General features: G+C 36.7%; 1 protein-coding gene across 1 annotated transcript; it reads left to right on the top strand.

Annotated features, from left to right (window-relative positions):
* The first annotated feature begins 34 nt into the window (after nt 1–34).
* On the top strand, nt 35–25,911 carry LOC128558027 (cathepsin Z-like). Its single transcript, XM_053546787.1, has 6 exons — nt 35–225; nt 3,760–3,878; nt 7,185–7,409; nt 7,971–8,121; nt 8,750–9,037; nt 25,764–25,911. Exons 1-6 carry the CDS (start codon nt 71–73, stop codon nt 25,909–25,911), a joined length of 1,086 nt encoding a protein of 361 aa, XP_053402762.1. The 5' UTR covers nt 35–70.

Below are 25,911 nucleotides of genomic sequence, written 5' to 3'. Positions count from 1 at the left end.
CATAGTAAGTCATATGACTGAAATATCACATGATCCACACACAAAGGTTTTGACAGTCACACACAACACTATGGAGAAACTTCTTATATTGGTTGGCATTGTTGCTGTCATTAATGCAGCATCAGTGTATGAGTTCAACAAACCTTCAGTGCTGAAGTATGAACCAAAGTTTAAGAAAAACTATGGTTATAAAAAGATGATAAAAGATGAGGACTTTGGTGTCAAGTAAGTAAAAAAAATCTTTAGTTATTTTCCTCATACATGTATGTATAAGTAAAAAAGATTCAGATAAGAAATTGTAAACTATTCATTGTACACATGTTATAATTCTTCTTATACACTTGATCAGTGATGATTTGTAATATATTATATCCTTAGGATGGCCAGCACATATTTATGCGATCCTGCCAGGCATATATATATATGTTTTTGACAACACATAAAATGACGTCACTCGACCTTCAGCTATTTCTGGAAGTAAAGAAAATGAAAGTAGAAATGCTAAACTTGAAAACGAAAGCCGTATTTTGATTCGTAGATAGTCAGGGGTCGTGCGCAGTGGTCACCCCGTCTGAATGTATGCGCGTGGACTTTTTTTTTTTTTTGGCTATTGTGGAGTCAATTTTCAACACTTTCTAACAAATTGAAATTACCTGGGCATTAGTACTGCATGTCAGCTTTTCATCTACAAAAAGATATTTGAGCTCGGAATAACCAGAAATCCCACAGGGGTTCGTAACGGACCAAGGGTACATTGATAATTTTGGAACTTCATCAAATCGCTTGAAAGGTCGTTTTTGATGTTGTCTGAGAGTGCCAGTATATGCCTCGGATATACGATATAACCGTATTTGAGAGCTGCAGACCTCTAGAGACATTTCAGAAATATTTTCAAAATAAATTTCATATAATAAATATTGATTCTACGGAAGCTCGAAAGGGCCATCAGACGCTAATACGTTTAATACGTTAGGGTTGCGGAAAGGATATAGGCAGTCAGACATTAGGCCTAAAAAAAAATTCTTTGTTTCCGGTAACATGTTCGAAAAAGTTAGGGTAGGTAGATCGGAATTTTTTTTTTTTTTTATTATTTGTTTGTTTGTTTTGGGTTTAATGCCGTTTTTCAACAGTATTTCAGTCATGAAATGGCGGGCAGTTAACCTAACCAGTGTTCCTGGATTCTGTACCAGTACAAACCTGTTCTCTGCAAGTAACTGCCAACTTCCCCACATGAATCAGAGGTGGAGGACTAATGATTTCAGACACAATGTCGTTTATCAAATAGTCACAGAGAACATACACCCCGCCCGAGGATCGAACTTGTGACCCCGGGATCCGTAGACCGACGCTGTACCTACTGAGCTAAGCGGGCGGGTTTTTAAAAAAAAAAATTATTAAGGGAGACTTTTCGGAAATTATTTTTATGTCAAAAAATGAATACATAAAAGGGGGTTATGCCTTTAGAGCATCAGTAAGTTGATTTCTAACATCACTGACCATATTTAAAGCATAAAAAAGTTCATTTTTGCAATTAACTTTTTGTTAAAAAGTTGAAAAAAGTATTCGCCAAGGCCATAAAAACATTTAGGGTAGGTCGGGATACCGGAAACAAACAATTTTTTTTTTTACGCCTTACATGTATTTGTATGTGCTTCTTCCTCATTTATTAAGCGGGAAAGGTGCCTGCATATTGTCAGTTTCATATTATCTTAAGAAGAGCTTGGGTGTAGCATTAGAGGGTGTTTCACCCATGTGTATCTTTTTTTCTTTTCTTTTTATTTGAAATATAGATTATTTACTTGATTGTTTTCTTTTGTAAATTTGTAAATATTCGGCATACATTAAATAATGTTGTAAATCTTCAGTAGTATTTTGTGTGATTCACATCACTAGTCAACACAAAGGGCATTCGGCACAAGACGGGATTCAAACACCCTTCAGTCTGTTACACTTTGTTCATACGGATAAGCATATATCACTAGAGCTGATGAATGGCAAACTCTTGGAGCAAATTATATGATTGATTTCCATCAGATTTGGTCAGTTTGCAGGGACCTCTCTAAAATGGTTTCAAATGATTTTATCCATTTATTTATTTATTTATTTGGGTTTTACGGCGCACCAACTCAGTATAGGTTATATGGCGCCAAACAGGACTACAAGTTTTGGTTCCACATCTCATTTACATAGAAAAAAAAACATGAGGTACTGGAATCAAAATTTGCATACCTGCTGGAATCACAGAGTTACAATTACATTATATACAGGGCATAGGTGAAGGCAAAGAATGTTGGAAACTAGGTCAGTGCATTGAATAGTACAAGGTTATCATTTAATTTGGTGGGCATAAATGTTGATTTGGCCAAAATGGATATTTTGTTGGGATATATGCAGTCACACTTTCAACAATAAAATTAATAAGATGCATGGGCTTGATTCATACAGCACAGACTATCCAGATCACGTGAACAGTACACCAAAATGCGCCATGATGTTTCGATAGGGCTATTCGGCATGTCTCGCATGTGTTCCAAATTGATGCGTGTGTAACTAGCCCAGTTACAAATTGGGTGAAATCGGTGTACTGGGCAAAAAGATGGTACACAGTAGAGCCCACTTTTTGAAGTCGGGATTTAATATCATAGGTGACACTACCCCCTCCCCACACCCTGAATACTAATGATTTTACAGCAATTTATGATGATTTATGCTAAATTATGCAAATAATTAAGTCATGTGACTGTTGACAATTGAATTAATGTAATGAGAAGCACATGACTGATAACAAGTTTATTGTCTTAATTGTTACATGTACCTGCGCTGGGTACACTTTCATCTGATACGAAATTCATTTCAGGATATTTAATCATTTGTTTATTCTGTACTGGACAACTTAGTTAAATAATTTATGATGTTCATGTGCTATGAAATGTCAGAGCTGAACTGTGACAGAGGTTAATTAACATATTAATGTTAACCCAACAGTATTCTCTTTCATAGAATGATATAGAAATTAATTGCACATTTATTTGTTTGATAATGAAAAAAAATTCTTGTCCAAATTTTTTAGTATGAATTAAGATTATTGCACAGGAATACTCACAGAGACATTTCATAATTTTTATTTCAAGGCACTCCCATGATTTCTGGGATTTTTCATGACTTTTTGTCAGTTAAGGCCCACCATATTCATCAATGTGATTCCTGAAGGTATAAAGGTTGATTCCATATGATACCCCATATTTTTATTTCAAGGTAAATGAGATGTGAAATCAAATTTTTAGTCCTGTTTTGGCACCAAACTATACTGTGTTGGTGTGCAGTAAAACCCAGATCAGCCATCTAGTTTTGCATTATCACCACCATTGCCGGTTTGAATGTACATTTCAGGAGTTATGGCCGTCATTGCTATAATAACATACCCCTAGATACAAAGAATATAGGAGCTGTATTGCAGTCGTGTCTGTAATCCTTGTCCGAAGGTATATTTCTGAAACAGTTACCACAGGATTAAATGTTCCATTATCTTCTAATTCACTACAAGAATTTTCATAAAACTAGCATCATTTCAGAATGCACAACCAGGTCACAAGGTTCAAGGTCAAGGTTATATCTGTGGGTCAAAGATTTTGATCACAACATTTTATATTATTTTACTTGTCCTGTATCAAAGTGACATATCGGGACATTAATCCCACATTTATTTTAGTGGTAACTTTAGCTCACCATATAAGTATATTTTGTGTATTTTCATTTCAGAACATATCCCAGACCTCACGAGTACTTGTCAGCAGAGGATATACCGGCTAGCTTTGATTGGAGAAACAAGGATGGAAAAAATTACGCCAGCACAACCAGAAACCAACACATACCTCAATGTAAATAAACTACCATATTTCCTATTCATGTTACATTGGGCCAATTTGTTTCACTCATCCCGGGGCACGCTGGTCACGTGGGCGGCAAGAAAAAAAATATCGCCGGTTTATCAATAAAACGAACGCTTCGGTGTACGCCAGCCACGAGAGCTGCAGAAACAAAAAAATAAGTTTCCAATTTATTATGATTTTCTCTTGCGGCCTTTTCCAAATAAGTTAGCAAATAGTTCTTGCAGCATGTTTCTACATTTACTGGTACTTACCCAAATTTTCAAATGTTTACTCGATTTTGTATCGCGAAAATATATGATTTGCCGGTTAGCCTATCTCGCAAGACCGGCGCACATCGGCGTACGCCGGGTAGACCCGGGCAGTGCCGGCAAGCCAAACGAACGCCTAGCCGGTTGTACGCGGCGAAACGGCGTACGCCGCAAAAGTGAAACGAATTGACCCATTCAAAGTTTTATTCAGTTATGAAACTTGCAACTGGCCAGTATGCTATTGTCTTAAATATTTAAACCGTATCATGCTGGACACAATTGATTCTGCCTTTGCGACCAGTGTAGTGTACCAGTAGATCATGAACAGCATTGTTCACCATTCAGTCAGTATCTTTTTTGGTAATTAAGCACCCCTTTTAACAGTTAAAGGTACTGTCCAAATTGAAAGATGGACAAGTTCATTATAGAAATTTAGCAGGGTAAGGGTTAGATATTTTAAAGAATGGAATGGATTTGATCCTGCATTGAGGCCACTTTTAAAGAGAAGCAGTGTTTTAAAAGTATATGTTGTCATATAATAAATGTTGTTTTGAGAGGGGAAGGTAATTAGACTTTACTTTAGCCTGCTATATTTCTAAAATGGACTGGTCCACCATTCAGTTTGGGCAGTACCACTTATTATTCAAAGGGGTGTTCACTGAAAGTTTACTGACTGAATAACTAACAGTGCAGATCATGATCAGCCTGCACAGAAATGCAGGTTGATCTTGGTCTGCCCTAGTCACAAAGGTAATTGTGTAATTCTTCATAAACACTTATTTATTCTTCCTTGGTCATACTACATGTGTTTTTGAAAGATGAAATTTTATAGTGCTGCTACTTTAAGGTAACTAGCTTTCAGTCTTTTGTACTCATGTAATTATCAATATTCAGTTTCATTGGATTGTATTGTCAAAGGGATTTAAAATACATAATCATAAAAATGCTGCCCTCTGTACAGTTTAATATGCCTGTATCCAGTCCACAAATAGGTAAGATTTTGATGCCTCACAGGTGACCCCATGTTTTTAGCTCACCTGTCACAAAGTGACAAGGTGAGCTTTTGTGATCACGCGGTGTCCGTCGTCCGTCGTCCGTGCGTGCGTCCGTGCGTGTGTGCGTGCGTCCGTCCGTCCGTAAACTTTTGCTTGTGACCACTCTAGAGGTCACATTTTTCATGGGATCTTTATGAAAGTTGGTCAGAATGTTCATCTTGATGATATCTAGGTCAAGTTCGAAACTGGGTCACGTGCCATCAAAAACTAGGTCAGTAGGTCTAAAAATAGAAAAACCTTGTGACCTCTCTAGAGGCCATATATTTCACAAGATCTTCATGAAACTTGGTCAGAATGTTCACCTTGATGATATCTAGGTCAAGTTCGAAACTGGGTCACGTGTCATCAAAAACTAGGTCAGTAGGTCTAAAAATAGAAAAACCTTGTGACCTCTCTAGAGGCCATATATTTCACAAGATCTTCATGAAAATTGGTCATAAAGTTCACCGTGATAATATCTAGGTCAAATTCGAAACTGGGTCACGTGCGGTCAAAAACTAGGTCAGTAGGTCAAATAATAGAAAAACCTTGTGACCTCTCTAGAGGCCATATTTTTCATGGGATCTGTATGAAAGTTGGTCTGAATGTTCAAATTGATGATATCTAGGTCAGGTTTGAAACTGGGTCATGTGCGGTCAAAAACTAGGTCAGTAGGTCTAAAAATAGAAAAACCTTCTGACCTCTCTAGAGGCCATATATTTCATGAGATCTTCATGAAAATTGGTCAGAATGTTCATCTTGATGATATCTAGGTCAAGTTCGAAAGTGGGTCACGTGCGGTCAAAAAGTAGGTCAGTAGGTCAAATAATAGAAAAACCTTGTGACCTCTCTAAAGGCCATATTTTTCATGGGATCTGTATGAAAATTGGTCTGAATGTTCATCTTGATGATATCTAGGTCAAGTTTGAAAGTGGGTCACCTGCGGTCAAAAACTAGGTCAGTAGGTCAAATAATAGAAAAACCTTGTGACCTCTCTAAAGGCCATATTTTTCATGGGATCTGTATGAAAATTGGTCTGAATGTTCATCTTGATGATATCTAGGTCAAGTTCGAAACAGGGTCATGTGCGGTCAAAAACTAGGTCATTAGGTCTAAAAATAGAAAAACCTTGTGACCTCTCTAGAGACCATACTTGTGAATGGGTCTCCATAAGAATTGGTCAGAATGTTCATCTTGATGATATCTAGGTCAAGTTTGAAACTGGGTCACGTGCCGTAAAAAACTAGGTCAGTAGGTCAAATAATAAAAAAACCTTGTGACCTCTCTAGAGGCCATACTTTTTCTGGGATCTGTATGAAAGTTGGTCTGAATATTCATTTTGATGATATCTAGGTCAAGTTTGAAACTGGGTCAACTGCGGTCAAAAACTAGGTCAGTAGGTCTAAAATTATTAAAATCTTTTGACCTCTCTAGAGACCATATATTTCAATGGATCTTCATGAAAATTGGTCAGAATTTTTATCTTGATAATATCTAGGTCAAGTTCAAAACTGGGTCACATGAGATAATAGAAAAAAACGACGTCATACTCAAAACTGGGTCATGTGGGAAGAGGTGAGCGATTCAGGACCATCATGGTCCTCTTGTTTTTGTTATCATTTGAAAGAGGTGTATCTGCTGAACAAGAATTAGCAAATAAGATGACCATAGGTAATATGCAAGAACTATTACAGTCATGTGTTTTGGCTGTGAAATGATAAATCTTACACTGTAATAAATGGATTTCTGTTGAATTATCATTGAAGACTATAAAGTGAAAAAATAAAAATTCTGTCATTTTTTGTCATGTAATTTATATTTTCTTTTTCAGTAGACAATACACTTTCAAATGATTATAACCAAAACTATATTAGCTTACCAGGCATCAATATTTGATATAGTTTAATAACACCATTATACAGAACAATGCTTATTTGTGGATTGGATACATTAAACCTGCACAAATACCCTTGGACCATTTGTTTAGGATAAAGTAATTATTTCTAAAACAGATTGTGGATCATGTTGGGGAATGGGCTCTACCAGTGCATTGGCTGATAGAATCAACATTAAAAGAAATGGGGCATGGCCTTCAGCTTACCTATCCATTCAGAATGTGATTGACTGTGGAGGGGCAGGATCCTGTGAGGGCGGGGACGACAGGGGCGTGTACGAATATGCCCATAAATCTGGAATTCCCGATGAAACCTGCAATAACTACCAGGCTAAGGATCAAGGTAATCTTTCTGAATGTTAAATTTTGTAGTTTGCTTCAGGAATTTGCATAAAATGTCAGTCATGTAGCTAAAATGTTTAATTTGAAATGCTTATGTTTATTAAGCCTAGTAAATGTTTGTCATTTATACAACATCATATTTAACACAGAAGATGAAGTTGAGCAGCACAGTGTGTTTATACAAGTAATTTTTTATCAGAAGTAAACTTTATGATATTTCCCATTTTCAGTGTTAGCTAGTGTATTTAGTCCATAGTTTCTGTTAGTAAATGCAATGTATAATATTATAGATGAAATTGTAATAACTATAATAATTGAGCCATGCCATGAGAAAACCAACATAGTGGGTTTGCGACCAGCATGGATCCAGACCAGCCTGCGCATCCGCGCAGTCTGGTCAGGATCCATGCTGTTCGCTAACAGTTTCTCTAATTGCAATAGACTTTGAAAGCGAACAGCATGGATCCAACCGTGCAGTCTGGTCTGGATCCATGCTGGTCGCAAACCCACTATGTTGGTTTTCTAATGGCACGTCTCATATTATATTTCTATCATGTTTCAGAATGTAACACATTTGACCAATGTGGTACATGTACAACATTTGGTAAATGTAAAAGCCTTAGTACCTACAATGTTACCAAGGTAGCTGACTATGGCTCAGTATCTGGTAGAGAGAAAATGATGGCAGAAATTTATCAAAATGGACCAATCAGGTTTATGTTTACATATTATTTCAAACTGGACTATATTTTCTATGTGTTTATTTGAAAGAAAATTAAGAACATGTCATTTCTGGTAGCGTATAATTGTTTGAAGCCAGTTGTTATTAGTATCTGAATGCAACCCCACAGCCGCAACTTAAATTTTTATAAGACTGTCACCATTTTTTGTCATGACATTTTTATAAAATGGCAAAACAGATTTGAAGAAAGTAAAAAAAATCTCCCATTTGTCTCCTGCAGAGTATAATTGTATGCAGTGTTACTGACTGATCTAGCCTTTGTTTGGGATACTCTTTAACCCTTAGCCTGCTGTGGCAAGTGGTTCTGCCTTTGCAACCAGTGCAGACCAAGATCAGCCTGCACATCCGTGCAGTCTGATCATGGTCTGCACTGTTTGCTATTCAGTCAGTAAATTTTCAGTGAACACCCCTTCGAATAATAAATGGTATTGTCCAAATTGAATGATGGACCATTCCATTTGAGAAATTTAGCAGGGTAAGGGTTAATACTGTTAGTTATCTTTAATTTGGACAATACCTAAAACCTATTATCAACCTTGAAACAACATTTTGGTGATTGCAGCATTTTAGATTTTGAAAGTACTTCTCTTTATTTTCAGCTGTGGAGTTATGGCAACAGATGGTCTAGAGGCCTATGAGGGAGGGATATTTGCCGAATATCACTTGTTCTCAGAAATCAACCACATTATATCTGTGGCAGGTTGGGGTGTTTCTCCTAACGGCACAGAATATTGGATTGGCAGAAACTCCTGGGGAACTCCATGGGTAAGCCTTGCTGTAGATGTTCTGATGTTTACAAAGTTAACTGCCTCACTGCTTTTAGTTCAAAACCTCAGTTGGGCAGTAAAACTAGTTCATGTGAGGGAACCTTTAACCCTTACCCAGCTGTATTTCTATAATGGACTGGTCCATCTTTCAATTTGGACAGTACCATTTATTATTCAAAGGGGTTTGCACTGAAAATTTACTGACTGAATAGCGAACAGTGCAGACCATGATCAGACTGCACGGATGTGCAGGCTGATCTTGGTCTGCACTGGTCGCAAAGGCAGAGTCATCTGCCGCCAGCAGGCTAAGGATTAAGCTGGCGTATGGAGGATCAAGGTTCTACTCATTTGGCACCTGCAAGTAATGTCTGGAAGGAGGGGGGGGGGGAGTCTTTCTTGCAACATCAAAAGCTTGAATGTAGCCATACGTATTTCAGTTGTGTCGACATGAAACTCAAACCAATACAAAACATAATACAGTCTCTTGACATGGAAGATGCAGGGTTCTCACTAGCAATTTCAAGTTGCAGTCCTGGGACTCCCAAAGCTGAAAAAGTTGCAGTCCCAACTAGACTGACGGACAGACTTTTAACGTTTCGTCAAAACATAGGCCTCTATCGTACTGTCAAATTAAGTGTAGACCAATAGACATTTTGTAATCATACTTCTTCACCCAGAAGGTGAACAATACAATCAAAAGTGAATGTAGGACAAAATCACCCCAGGATAAACTCCCCCCCCCCCCCCCCCAACACACTGCTATTTCTGATCTACCTGGACATAATCCCCTACCTTTATTTTAATACAAATCATTAAAACATTTGGTCTAAAATACAACAAGAATGTGCAGTATGTCTGTGATCAACATAATGCTTCTTCAGTAACATCGGCAGTTTTGAAGAAAAAAATAATCACGTTAAGACCGCATCGACAGCATCTTAAAATTACTCGGACATTCATAATTAAGCCTAATTATCACTTTTTCTAAAAATTTCTTTAATTCTGCCTGGTAATTATTACGTGAGAAAACAATCGGAGTTACTTCGAACGCTTTGTAATCCGTTGTTTACAATCAAAGGTTGTCATTTGTGCATATGCAATCACACCGTCAATCACATGTAATTGAGTCCGCCTGTCTCGCGGTGTAGTAGAAACAGGCAACGCTAATTGGCTATACGTGGCTATCGGTGACAAGCGAGTAACTCCGCCCACATATTTTGCTCTCGAGTCAAACCTTGTGTATTCGTAGGTTTATGTAATCAATTTAATGCTTGCGTCCCACTGCGGAAACGTGCGTCCGGGACTCCCAAGCTGCAATAAACGCGTATACCGGGACCAATTATGCATACAGGGACTCCGAAATTCAGAGAACCCTGAGATGTTGTCTGAAGTTTTTACATTTGCATATATTAATCTGTTGTGAATAATAATGATTTTAAAGTACTACAATCAGTTTCGTAAAGATTTGTTGGTTTCACCACATGTTGTCTCCTAATTTGTAGTAATTTGTTCAATTTTGGACTCTTAAGTCAGGAAGTATAAATAGCTTGGCATTCAAACTTAACACACTGACTTAGTACCACTTGAAAAAGATCCTTCTTAATTTTGGGGTATGTGGCTCACAGGTCAAGATCGGTACTGGTCACTTGTGTGAAGTTTCATTAAATTGTGTGCAATGGTTCGGGAGATTAGGCGCGCACAATATTGCATATGTAAACTGTATGTATATAGTATATTAACAAAAAACAAAGTCCCATAACTGCGCAGATTTTTTTTCTGAAAGAACCTAACATGCACCATGCACAACTAGGGTTACCAAAAGTTTCATTCAATTGTGTGCATGGGTTCGGGAGATTAGGCGCGCACAAGATTGCATATGCAGACTCTGTGTATATAGTATAGTAACAAAAAACAAAGTCCCGTAACTCTGCAATTTTTTTTCTGAAGAAAGAACCTAACATGCACCGTGCACAACTACTGTTGTTACTGATCACTTGTGTGAAGTTTCATTAAATTGTGTCAAGGGGATGAGGAGAGTTGGTGCGCACTATGGACGGACAGACGGACGGACGGACGGACGGACAGTCAAACAGACAATCTGAAACCAGTATACCCACCCCGCTTACAACTTCGTTGTCGTTGGGTGGGGGTGGGGGGGGGGGGGTACAAAAACAATTATACTTGTGACTGATTCGATATGATTCGATATGAACTATCTCTTACTAGTGACTACTGCGAAAACTCTATTCAGTCGAACAGATCAATTTTAGTGATAACTAGATTACAATAAAAATCCATCATTTTGAATTCATTAGCTTTATACTGCATTTAACGTTACAGACAGACAATAACATTAAGATCGTGCAACTGAGTCATTTCTATAGGACGAGAAAATGCACCATAGCCTGAAAGCTCTCTTTTTTCTCTGATGATTTCAATATTTTAACTTTGAACTTATACATTGTGTAAGAATAAGTAAGTTGAAGTTCGCTCCTTTTTTGCTTTACATCAATATTATATCTCGGCCCAAAAAGTCAAAACAATTTGCATATGATGCAGAATGTCCCTTTTTTTAAACACTCCAGTCAGGAAATATCGATATTGCGATATCATTGAAACGAATGGCTATAATTCTGGAGTTACTGGTCAATTCAAAAATAAAATCGTCACTTACACCTAATCAACATTTGTTTCAAATTTGGCGGCTCTTTCACATAAGTCAAAAGATGAATGCCTGTCATAGCATAAACAAATATGTATTTGGATTATACCAAAGGACACAACTGCCAGACAAGATACAAACGCTTAACTTCACTTGCCCGTTAGTATCTTTACGTGCGCCTTACTCATTCGTATTCACGAACGGAGAAGAGCAAATCTGCATTCCTCCCCCGCTTTCCCAAGGTCCAAATAACACTTCCACATATTCATGTTTTGTATTACTCTAACATTACTATAATAGCATTTTAATCCATGTATAGGGAGTCATATTCGGATTTGCACATGCTTGCGTTCGTATATAGCTCCTCTGTAGCAAGGAGCTATATACGAAAACGTGCTCCGAATCCGAAGGAAGCCGTACAGGGTGTGGCAATGCCGTCAGAGCATCTAGTATATTTTCATCATTATGTCTTGCACTGACACTTTTTTAGTTGAATGAAGTGTGTTATATCGCTTCTAAGCCGTTGTGTTCTGCCCATTGAAATAATGCCAGAAATGGGCACCTGGGGTTTTCCCCAACCTTTAAAAGCTGAGTTAAAGTTGCCTTATGACTTTAAATTGTATCGGTGTAACTTAATCCAGATCAAACAAACATTAGATGTTTCGTTTTCCTTATTCATCTACAGACGACAATACTGAACAAACATCAAATGTTTCGAAGAAGTAATAAAGGTCTAATCACACATCTATGTCATTGTGATTTCTGTAGTATTTTAGTCTTCAGTGGGTTTTGCCACGACCCGTGTCAATTTATTTTCTTACACCACTGTGCAAATATTTAAAAATCTTATTGTAGGTTTTAAGTATAATTGATTACGCGATACTTCGTTATTTTCTAATCTAATTTAAACATACTTGAACAGTTTATTAGAGACTACGTATCAGCCCTCGTTCTTAGTGCGGTCTGTTTTAATGTTGAAATGAGCCGCGCCATGGGAAAACCAACATAGTGGGTTTGCGACCAGCATGGATCCAGACGCGCAGTCTGGTCAGGATCCATGCTGTTCGCTATTAGTTTCTCTAATGCCATTAGGCTTTGAAAGCGAACAGCATGGATCCTGACCAGACTGCGCGGATGTGCAGGCTGGTCTGGATCCATGCTGGTCGCAAAGCCACTATGTTGGTTTTCTCATGGCACGGCTCAAATATTCCCTACTGGAATTCAATATACATGTATATATACCGACATTCATTCTATATGCATAGTAATGATTAGCGCATGAAACACTCGATGCAGTTATCATAATATAATGTCCTATCCATGTAATTAGCTACCCGACTGCCTATAAAATGAAGTACAATATGCATTACTGTAGCAATGAATACCAACGAAACACAAATGTTCCCAGGTCATCATTCTCACGAATGATCTTGAAAACCAATGAGTTTCCAGAGAACTTACTTATTGCCGGTTGAAGCACAATGTATTCTCAGCCCTATGCACGTATTCAGTTGTTTCCATACTTTTTAGCACCAAAGATATTGGCCAGTTTACTCACCATGTGTTCCTTGACCATTTATTTCGCACTCCAGTGTTATATTTTGCGCGAATGATCTGTTTTTTGTGCATGCTGATGTTACTGGATATAAACGGTGGTTTCGTGATTTAAGAAAGTTTGCTTCAATTCTAAATCTCTTTTTCATATTGAGATTTACTACAAAAAAAAAATGAAACTAACGTAAATCAAAATCGGAAAGTACTAACTGTAAGGCTGTATGCAACGGAACATTCTGTATGCTTTTCGAGAATGATGGGAGATAATAAATGAAATCATAACACTTGTCTTGCTATTATTTCATATATAAGCCTACAAGAGTAGCCTCCCTTCTGCTGTTTTACGTTTATCCGTATCCTCCGCAAGTAATTGAAAACGTCACCACATAAGTCACTGGTGGGAATGAGAGAAATAAATATTGAAGGAAATTACATAATTAATCATCACACATTGTCCTGATAGAACTGTATCTTGAAATGCGATTTGAAGTTTCGTATTGTCGTCTGTTAAATCGTGGACCGTAGAAGCATCGCATGGGCCTTAATTCTCGTGAAAGGTTTGACGTCAGACGTTAATATTGCGATCTATAATAGTCACCGAAAATGATACCCCCACTGAAATGAGAACATATGAAGAATATAGTTGTAAGAATAGAGGTCAAAGAAGCAAACGGCTATTCCTGAGACGTACTGTAAGGTGCAATAGCTCCTTTAGCCCGAAGTATTCACTTGAATGGAATTTTATTACACAAAAACATTGAATGGAATCCATGATCCCAAAAGACCATAAACGATCAACGCGATTCACAAATAAGAGGACCATGATGGTCCTAAATTCTCAATGGTTGGTAGAATGTATGATTGATAAGACATTGTTCCTTTGAGGAACTGTTACTTTTTTGCTATTTTAACAGAGGATCCCTCCACCAATTATTTCTTTACAATTCTTTTAGTTAAAGACCGTTGCTTTTTTTAATAATAATGAACCTAGCACCAAGTTTTGTATGAGGAATGGTACGCGTGTCAATGCAAAGATCCGGAATCATCCAAATTACTGCAGATGTGATTTTTCATTTTCGTTTCTTGCTCTTCCGTGAAAAGATCGCGCATACTAATAGATCACATTGTCAGGTGCTATTCCATGCTTTGTTTGAATAGAATCGGTGCGGTTTCCCTATGTCCAAGATTTTTTACAGTTTGAGTAGCCCACAGAAATTTGTTAAGCGATCGTTGCCGATTCTCATATATGTTTAAGTTGGCTGTAGAAAATAAAGATTAGGAAGTGAGTCTGTCATAACACAACTTGCAACAGCAGCCTCTATTCTTTGAAGCAGATCGTCTCGACTTGATCTGAAAGTTTATGATGTTCATAAGTTTATTTGACATGGAAAAGACTGTGTAACAAGCTGTAAAAATGATAATATTTCTCCAATATTTCAATGTGGATCTGGTTGGTATAGCAATCGCACACACCAAGTATATGTATTGTTGTTTTTTTTCTCTTCTAAAACACGAAAAGAAGGGAAGTAATAAATGAGGTCATAACACTTGCACCGGCTGCGTTTCAATATAAGCCTACAACAGTTGCCTCCCTTAGATACACGGTATTAATTTCTGATGTAATATTGAATTAGCTACTTTATGAGGTGTCCTTATTCGGTTTAAGTTGACTTTTTAAAAATGTTTATGTGAAACTAATTAAGCTTGTTCTAGAAGAGGGGTTTGGCACCATTATATATTATATATAGCTCATGGGTTCTTACCTTTTGTTAAATAATTCTCTATCTATTAAAATTGCGGGAAAAAAATAAAATTTATTAAGATGCCATTTGAGTTGACCTTATTTCATATGACAGAATTGGTTTAGTACATTACATATTAAAAAAGTAAATGCGTCTTATTTAATGTTTTCCCGGCTTCTGAATATTCGTATCAGTTTGGATATTATAACACCCTAGTAGTTCATTTCCGTTGATCTAGTTATTCCTGACTCCGATTTTTTAAGGTCGCTGAAAGCAGGGTTTAAAGATGTCTACATGCTCGTGAGAGCGTTTTGTTTACAAAGCAAATAATGCTCTTGTTTGAATTTATGATATAAGATTAAAATACTAAGACAAACAAAGGCGACTGATATGAAATTTAGGTCATGTTTTTGACCTCTTATTTTGTCTATCTGACCTGAAGTGAGTAATCAATATATGATACTGACTGAAATGATAATAATGATAATAATAATAATAATCCTCATCGTCATCTGCTTCTTTATCTTCTATACCTACATGTAAAGATATAAACAGATAGTATGAGAAAAAGAGGCTCGAAACAGGTCAAAAGCCTTCAAGAATATGGTTAGTGACACATTCAAAGTTCTGACCAGCCAGGTTCGAACCTGTGTAGTAGTCAATTTAACGCCTTTTAAGCTTAGGTGAGTTCATGTTAGGTGATCTACAGGCCTAAAATTTAATCCGTATACGGTAAGGTAGTCGTTAAATTTGTATGGTATGGCTAAATAAAAAAAAAAGCATGAGACGGCGGTACGATACGACTCGCGACGACACGACACAACACATCGTATCGTACAAACGCGCGTCGCGTCATACCGTCGTGTACTGCGGGTTACAAACGCGACGCATCGAAGACTCTAACAGTATTCCGTAGAAATTCTTGTTTTCGAGATCAGACATGCAAGATGCGTCACCGAGGACGACATTCTGGGGAAAAAATAAAAAATGATCCCTGGTGGGTAGTTTTGAATATGGTCAAATGAATCGAGGTGACCAGTCTGTATGATAGATAACATTTATGATGATGCTAAAATGACTACAACGAAGGTGATGATTTAGATTAAGAAGGTGATGACTACGATGACGACGATGATGATATTTTGAATGAGGGGTTTTTTTTTTTTTTTTTTTTTTGTTGTTTTTTTTATGATGTTGATCACGATAAAATACGGGATTTTTCAACTAGCTCAGATTAAGTTGTCTGTACATGTCTTCCAGCTTTGTGCGGAAGAAGGGTATGCAACCCTCCTTGTGAGGTGTGGTACGTATAACACTCCAAGGGGGTGGGGGCGGGGGTATTTGGTGGGGGATTTATACGGACTCACATTGATACCATACAGCATTCTGAAGAACTTAAAGGTGGAATAGGAACGTTATAAAGTTTATAACATCTTCAGCGTTTTTTTTTTTTTTTTTTTTTTTTTTTTTGTTTTTTTTTTTTGACAATTTTATTTGATAGAGTATTTTCAATTTTTCCTGCATTCTCGCCATTTTATGCCCAATAGTTTTAAAAGCAAATCGCAATTTTGATTCATCACCGTGTGGTGGAAGTGTCAGATTATATGAGACAGGATAAAATTTCATGTTTATGTAAACAGGTAATACAATTTTAAGAAAACTAATGTATCGATATTTTAATGTACCTCCACAGGGGTTATTACATGTTTGGCTTTCAAATTAATATGCAAAATACAAGTTTCTACCTCTACGTACTGATCACGACCAGTCCTGTAAAATTATCTGGCTCTTAAAAAAATAATTATATAAAAAGAAATTAACGAAAGATGTAGTGGGGATTAATGTCTGATTAACAGGCAATACCGTCACACGACCGACTCCCGTAATGATTCAAATACCCTTTCAATGACGTTTTTGATTTCATATGTAACATATATATAAAAGTCACGTATTAAATCCACTTCCATGACCGGACGCAATTAAACTAGGATCATACTAAACGGCCCAGGTTGAACTTTTCTTGTCAAAGAACTGATTACACATATGACAACATACTTTATCTTCACTTAGGAAAAGGGAAATTATATAAGATTATGATATAAGCGATGTGACGCAGGAGTTCTTTGTCGGGATGCATATTGTAAGTATATAATTCCGAAAATTCGGACGGTGATGACATTGTTGTGTGGCCCAGTGCCTACCTTTAATCATATTCTTAATTAAACGTATATATGTACTTATGACTTATGACACAGATGGTTTAACTCGATATAATACTTGAAAAGTGTCCTTGAATTTGTAAACCGAACACTTTTTAAACCATCAGGTTATATCATAAATTACCAATATTTAACTACGTGTATAAGAAAGCAAATATGTGTTTTAGAGCAAAACAATTTTAGTTTCCGGGGCCCCAAACTTTAAAGTCATTCTAAAACATTGCCTTGACATTTTCTCATTTTGTTTTCAGTTAAGAACTTCCATATTTTATCTGCCTAATGGATTGTTTTGACAACGTTTTGAATTAACGTCTGCGAAAAATTGCTGGATTTTTTTTTAAGTTTCTAAAACAAGACATTTGACATTTTAATAGTGCATTACTCTGAATTTGTTAAAACATTTTAATCTTGTCTCTTGTTAAGATTTTAGCATGTGACACGTGCAAGTTAGATAATCACTTAAATCATATTTTATAAAAGCCAGCTTGATTTATACGTGATCAAAAGATAAAGACCGTCCATACAAGAAATGGTCCCGTTATTGTATAAATTTTCTAAATTCCTCTGAGTTATAGTACTACAGTATCATATTCCTTGTACGTTATTCTAAATTTAGGTTATTATAAAGATAAACGTGGACAAAGTCTTACACTACATACTGATAATGGCCGTTTTTTTGGAACAAGAAGGAAATCGTTTTCCATAATATTTTTCACGAACAAAATAATTTGATAACTTAACATTCGCGACAGATTTATTTTCGCGCACTATGCTTATCGCGAATTTACATCAGGGTCAAGCTACAGGTCGCGAATTATTAACAACGCGAGTAAATATTCAGACTAAAACGAGACAAAAATACCTACAGTTTACATCGTCTCTGTACTAAGACTGTACTGAGTATAATAAAAAAACAAGAAACATTAAACGGTATATAGAGCACAAGCATTTTTTTACAAGTACGCCTTCGAGGTTAAAATAAGAATCCTCATCAGATATAGACCTACAAGTTCCACACATTTGATGCATCAGATATATCCTTGTGGAGTCCACATCATTAAGGTATCCACTCCTTTGATGCATCAGATACAGACTTGTGGAGTCCACATCATTAGGGTATCCACTCCTTTGATGAGTCAAATATAGCCTTGTGGAGCCCACATCATTAGGGTATCCACTCCTTTGATGCATCAGATATAAGACTTGTGGAGTCCACATCATTTAAGGTATCCACTCCTTTGATGAGTCAAATATAGCCTTGTGGAGCCCACATCATTAGGGTATCCACTCCTTTGATGCATCAGATATAGACTTGTGGAGTCCACATCATTATGGTATCCACTCCTTTGATGCGTCAAATATGCGGAGCCCAGCACACATTTATTGTATCAAAATAGGCTTGCAGAGTCCATATTTAATCTCGCGGTGCCTTTTCTCTTGATGCATTAGATACCACAGGCAAGATATTGTCTTGCAGAGTCCACACAGCTGTTGGAAAAAAGAATGACTTATGGAGCAATCACGGTTGCTATAATTGATATAGAGTCGCGGAGTCCACACAATTAATACATTAGACAAAGACTTGCGGATCGTACACAATTGATGCAGCGGTGTATCAGAAATAAGCTGTACTCTTGCACTTTAAGACGGCGCGGTCCCCTATAAATTTTTGTATGTGACTTTCAGGTTCATAAACGCGAAAATGATAGGTGAATAAGAGCGCACTCAGCCTGTTCTTCATTTTTTAAATCAGTCTTTTACTCATTTTTTTTATTTTTTCATTTTTTTCAACATGCATTTCTGCCGTTTCGTACAAATCCAATCATATTTGCTGTTTTAAGTGGATAAATGTTATGTTATACGAAAGTGTGCTATAAAAAAGACAACAAGATGCACTTTGTTTATTCGAGTACTTTATGATAAGCGTGCATCTGCGCACGCGGAAGTCAAATATGCCTCTTATAATATACATTGTACTTGAATTTTAAAGTACAGTTCATCAGGCAAATTCACTTAAGGTCGTTGTTTATTCTTAAATAGGATCTACTTTAGCTTTAAAGCGCTGAGAGAACTAAAAATGTTTCAAAGGGATAAATACATTTGTTTTTTCTCTGATATACATATAAGCCGTGCCATGAGAAAAACCAACATAGTGGGTGTGCGACCAGCATGGATCCAGACCAGCCTGGGCATCCGCGCAGTCTGGTCAGGATCCATGCTGTTCGCTAACAGTATCTCTAATACCAACAGGCTTTGAAAGCGAACAGCATGGATCCTGACCAGACTGCGCGGATGCGCAGGCTGGTCTGGATCCATGCTGGTCGCATACCCACTATGTTGGTTTTCCCATGGCACGGCTCATATGTATTGTAGTTCTAGGAGGTATATAAAAATCGTCTGTAACCGTACCTTGTCATCTGTAAGTTTAAAAAATAAATTGCTTTCACTGATCATCTTCAACTTGTGTTATTTCATTTTAGAGGTCGTACGAAAGTACCCAACGTACTGACAAGAAAATGCAGAATTTAGTCGATGGAAGCTTGTTGTGTATAGGTGCATGGTCTGTCGTCCATCGTCCACAATTCACATAAACAATCTACAAGTCAGAATTACACCAAACTTTAGTCTGTAGCATCCTGGCAAGGTCCCCTCAATGTTCAAAGCTATTTAATGTTTGTTTGGTTCTCTTTTTTTGTATATTAAACGCAGTTATCATTCATGATTCAGTGTGTCATACATATATTCAAGGTTAAATAGTCAAGATCAGGTGAGCGACTAAGGACAATTATGGTCCTCTACTAGTATACAATTACATACAGTCAAACCTGTCCATAAAGACTACCCTCGAGAGAGACAAAAATAATCTTTATTGTCAGGAGGTTTCTATTCGCAGGTTAAAGTACAATGCCGATGTTCAGATGGTTTTTAGAGCAAGCTGGTCTGATTTCTCTGTTTAGAGGTGGTCTGGAGTACAAGTCCGACCGTAGGCTCTGATGATTTGCATTCTTTCTCTTTCTGAAAAAAAAAAAACATTCTAAAATTCACAACAGTTTTTGAACTACTTTCTAACGCTCTTTTACAGCGTTTTTTGTTGTTGTTGTTGTTTTGTATGTTTTAGTTTAGGTGTTCCTTACCTTAAATTGTTTTGTACGCAATATTGACTACTTAAAGTTATTAGGCTTATGACGTAGTTTATCATTGTACTTTACGTATACGCTAAAAGGATATCATTAAGTACTACAATTGTTTCAAGAGTGTACAATATATAGTTCAGTAAATATTTGCGATACTAAAAGCATAAATCACGCAGTAGGCTCTAATGCTTTTTATAGGCGTTTTATAGACATATTAAGAGATACCTCATCAAATTGAGAAAATGAAATAAGAGTTTAAACATCTAAAAGCTGGCTGTCAGCTTTAACATAATAAATGAATAACTGGCCATTTTGTACAAAATCGATTTCAAAAATAGATTTAGGCTACTACAGCATCGAGAAGTTGGCACTGACATCGAAGATCGAAAATCGAAATTAAATTTCTAGCCAGCTTTAAACTTCGAGCCAGCTCGAAGATCGAAATTCAACATTGAATATGAATTTCGTGCTAGCTTTTAACTTCTAGCCAGCTCGAAGATCGAAATTCAAATTATGAAAAAGTTGAATTTCGAGCTGGAGTTGAATTTCGAGCCAGCTCGAAGATCGAAATTCAAATTATGAAAAAGTTGAATTTCGAGCTGGAGTTGAATTTCGAGCCAGCTCGAAGATCGAAATTCAGATTTTGAAAAAGTTTAATTTCGGGCTGGGGTTGAATTTCGAGCCAGCTCGAAGATCGAAATTCAAATTATCAAAAAGTTGAATTTCGAGGTAAGGTTGAATTTCGAGCCAGCTCGAAGATCGAAATTCAAATTATCAAAAAGTTGAATTTCGATCTCCGAGCTGGCTCGAAATTCAATTCCAGCTCGAAATTCAACTTTTTGATAATTTGATTTTCGATCTTCGAGCTGGCTCGAAATTCAACCCCAGCTCGAAATTCAACTTTTTCAAAATCTGAATACCGATCTTCGAGCTGGCTCGAAATTCAACCCCAGCTCGAAATTCAACTTTTTCAAAATCTGAAATTCGATCTCCGAGCTGATTCGAAATTCAACCCCAGCTCGAAATTCAATTTTTTTTAAATCTGAATTTCGATCTTCGATCTGGCTCGAAATTCAACCCCAGCTCGAAATTCAACTTTTTCATAATTTGAATTTCGATCTTCGAGCTGGCTCGAAATTCAACCCCAGCTCGAAATTCAACTTTTTCATAATTTGAATTTCGATCTTCGAGCTGGCTCGAAATTCAACCCCAGCTCGAAATTCAACTTTTTAAAAATCTGAATATCGATCTTCGAGCTGGCTCGAAATTCAACCCCAGCTCTATATTCAACTTTTTGAAAATCTGAATTTCGATCTTCGAGCTGGCTCGGAATTCAACCCCAGCTCGATATTCAAGTTTTAGAAAATCTGAATTTCGATCTTCGAGCTGGCTCGAAATTCAATTCCAGCTCGAAATTCTATCTTGAATTTCGATAATCGAGCTGGCTAGAAGTTAAAAGCTAGCACGAAATTCATATTCAATGTTGAATTTCGATCTTCGAGCTGGCTCGAAGTTTAAAGCTGGCTAGAAATTTAATTTCGATTTTCGATCTTCGATGTCAGTGCCAACTTCTCGACGCTTTAGACTACAGCGTTCTGTAAAGTTTTTTTTTCCACTGGTGTGCGAAACTGTATCTACAAATTTAAACAACCGAGTTTTGTATGTTGGCAGGCTAGAATTTTCCACTAACGCAACAAGAAATTTTCCTGAGAATTAAATGGGACTGGTCCGTATCATAATTATTCACAATTTGCGAAACAATACGAATAATTAGGCCGATAATTTATGAGTACGATATAAAGTTCTGTGAAATTCCTGTTGTAATTACATACACGTGACTAACACTTTTGGGATTTTTTTTTTCAATTATTACACGGATGTTTATGTAAATATAAAACACTGACTGAGTAACGTTGTTTTAAATTTTACGTTTATTTACAAGAAAAAAGGTACGAATAAGAAGACGATCCCTTTAAGATATTTTGGCCTGCGTGCGTGCGTGCGTACGTGCGTGCACGTGTGTCATTATGCCAAAAAATAGCAAGGTTCAGCAGTAAATGAATTGATCAGATACACGCATATACATTTACGGCCAAATGTAAATCAACAAAAATCTATTTTTTTTTTAGAAAATTCTACCATGTTGTTTTCTTTCACGTGGGCATCATAGCAAATGTGTCCCAAAGTTACTTTATTCACGGAAGGTTTTTAGAAAGTATATCGCGCAAACTACATGACAGAAGACGGTGACATAGATTTAAACAGACACAAGAATGACAACAGTATCCCAGTAAGCACTGGTATATTGGACTGATATCGGCAAACCGATATCTTTTTATGGTATTATTCTATGTGAGGACACAATATTGAACCGATATAACGTCAACTTCGCAAAATCTGATGTCAAACCGATATTGAAAATCAAATTGGTACCATGTTGGCCTGATACGAACTAGGTAGGTTAAAACAAAGTAATTTTATCGTCAAATAGATAAATGAATTCAGACATTTTGTTTCTAAAAGTCTTACGGAAAAGCATAGTGCCAGGTGTAAGTTACTTATTTTCTCGAATTTTCGAAACACTAACTCAAAATTTCGACTTAGTACCTAGCCTCTTTACGCGCAAAACTTTAACGTCTGTCTGTCTAACAAGGCCACAAATGTTAATAGGCTAATCACTTTAGCTTGGAAGAGACTTGGTCATTACACTATCTCTTAGACAGTAAAATTGTTAAGTGAATACATCTGCCTACACCTCCATATATGGTAACCAGCATGTAGGGACTTGAACATATACTACCATACATCAATTTAGGAACTACCCTAGTCTCTACAGCTATTCCTTATAATGTATCCATGATATGTACTTACATGTATAGTACATTCCGGTGGTAGGGACTCCAACCAGATCGAAAACTGTTCATATATTGTCAAAATAATGAAATACTCTAGGTTCGAATACTACCAAATCACCTTCTATGACTTATCAAAATCTAAAGCCACCCTTACCCCAGGTACCCAGGCACCCTTACCCCAGGTACCCAATGTTGGTCTCAAAACGTAGTCAGCACTCACAACTTCGCGTTTATGTAGGGTAAGTCTACATTTCTCTGCCATTTGGATACAAAAACATGGTGTAAAATATTTCTTTACAGCGAACACTGCCCGGTTATCTCATACCGTCTCTGGGTACCCAAGGTTCCTAATCTTAGCCAACGTATACTTTGGTAATGATGACTCGAAATTTCTAGGTACGCAACTCAAAATTGTGACCAAAAAAATCGAAATTTGGACTTTTCGAGTTAATAAATAACTTCACACACCTGGCACTAAAACTCTGTCGTTAAATCCTGCCTAGCGACCTTTTTCTACGTTTTGGACAATGTTACCTGACACCAAGTCGCTATTTTAGTTTGGACTAATCTTCGTGCCACTTTTTGCCTTTTATTTATTGTTTACATATTTTAAAACGCAATATTTATGTATCATCAGTGACATTGACATAAAATGGGACAAATATTCCCCTTATTTACACACGTATGCAAATGTAGTAAAAACGAATTCGATTTTCATTGATAATAAATTTATTTTTTGTAGCAGACGACCAATCACGTTTTGTCTGTTTACCAACCGTGAAGGTAGAGAAATTCCCCAATCCGGATTACAGACACACTGCGAACCGCAAATATGATTTTATAAACATTTCTTTGAAAAGACGCAGAATTAATTAACAAGATAAGTCGGTTACATGTTACTTGCAAAACGTAGGGCATACTAACTTATTATTTTGTTTCTTATAGATTACCATAAAACTTTATTTCACTAGGGAACATATAGTACTCCAACAATTACATAGACGATATTTGTTTGTTTCAGTTTAAGATTGAAATATCTTTCACGAGTGAACGCCAGATGCAATATTTTCACGACAGGCATACCCACGAGTGAAAATATAGGATATGGCGTTCGAGGGTGAAATATAGTTTTATCTTGCATGTAAAACAAATTTCCTTTTTAGCTCCACTATTCGGAGAATGGGGGGGGGGGGGGGGGGGGGGGGGGGGGGGGGGGGGGGCTATACTACTACTCGCCCCGGCGTCGGCGTCGGCGTGACCCTTCTTGGTTAAAGTTTTTCGGCAACATTTGTTTTTCTGTCATATCTTTGTTACTATTTCTTATATCTTACTGTAACTTCACATAAACATTGTCCAGTATACAAACAATGTATGTGTAGGGGTTTAGCCCATTATACCCAAGGTCAAGGTCACCAAGCTGTATTCCAGTATACAAACAATGTATGTGTAGGGGTTTAGCCCATTATACCCAAGGTCAAGGTCACCAAGCTGTTATACTTCGGTTATTTTTAAGGTTAAAGTTTTTCGGCGACCTTTGTTTTTCTGTCATATCTTTGTTAATATTGCTTATATCTTACTGTAACTTCACATAAACATTGTCTAGTATGCAAACAAAGTATATGTAGGGGTTGAGCCCATTATACCCAAGGTCAAGGTCACCAAGGTGTTGTACTTAGGTTATTTTTAAGGTTAAAGTTTTTCGGCAACCTTTGTTTTTCTGTCATAACTTTGTTACTTTTGCTTATACCTTACTGTAAGTTCTCATAAACATTGTCCAACATACAAACATAGTATATGCAGGGGCTGGGCACATTATACCCAAGGTCAAGGTCACCAATGAGTTATACTTGGAATTATTTTCATGTTAATTTTTTTTTTCGAAAGCTTTATTAATAGACATCTCTAGTACTTTAAAAGATAATGACTTGAAATTAAAAATATTTGTTTATAATCATCATCTGCATGTGTGGTTACATACTTCATAATTGTATTTTTGACAGAATTATGCCCCTTTTGTACTTATATTTATTTTGCAATCTTTGCTTTCTGGATATTACTTTAATGCAATATAAGATAACGACTTGAAACTTAAAATGTAATTTTATCTCCATCATCTGCATGTGTGGTAACAATCCCCATACCTCTGATTTGTATTTTTGACCAAATTATGCCTCTTTTACACTTAAATTTTTTTAACAAACATCATTTTCTGAACATAACTTTGGTACTATATAAGATAATGACTTGAAACTCAAAATATATCTTTACCATCATCATCTGCATTTGTTGTAACCATCCTAATAACTCTAATTTGTGTATTTGATGGAATTATGCCACTTGGTGTATCTTCCTTTTATAGTACAGGTCTCTTATTCAGACATATATTCATTTTACTATCAAATCCCCGAATAGTGGAGCGCGCTGTCTTACGGACAGCTCTTGTTATTTCATGTTTTGAGTAAATTTACCCATTTTACAGTTTCCTAGCTACCACTGTAAAAATATTTGATATTTTTCACTTGAAAATACCAGATATATTTCACTCTAATATTTCAATAATTCACTGCAAAACATGTAATAAATGCATCAAGTTTGCCAATGGATTAGGACAGTAAATTCAGGGGACCTGGGGCTATTCGAATTTTGTTACCGTTTAAGAAATAAAAATAATTATGACTAGAGAGGAGAGGGTTGGAGGAGGGGTACATGTGGGGATGCTGGATGTGAAACAGGGACACCAAAATACATTTTCAAGATTCAAGAAAAAATACTGGAGCGGGGATGTGGTATTCACGGTAGGGCAGCAGAAAGTGACTGAGGGATACTAA

This window comes from Mercenaria mercenaria, chromosome 6, assembly GCF_021730395.1.
Source record: "Mercenaria mercenaria strain notata chromosome 6, MADL_Memer_1, whole genome shotgun sequence".
Classification (NCBI taxonomy): domain Eukaryota; kingdom Metazoa; phylum Mollusca; class Bivalvia; order Venerida; family Veneridae; genus Mercenaria; species Mercenaria mercenaria.
The sequence above is the reverse complement of the archived record's forward strand: the minus strand, read 5'-3'. Positions and strand labels throughout refer to the sequence as shown.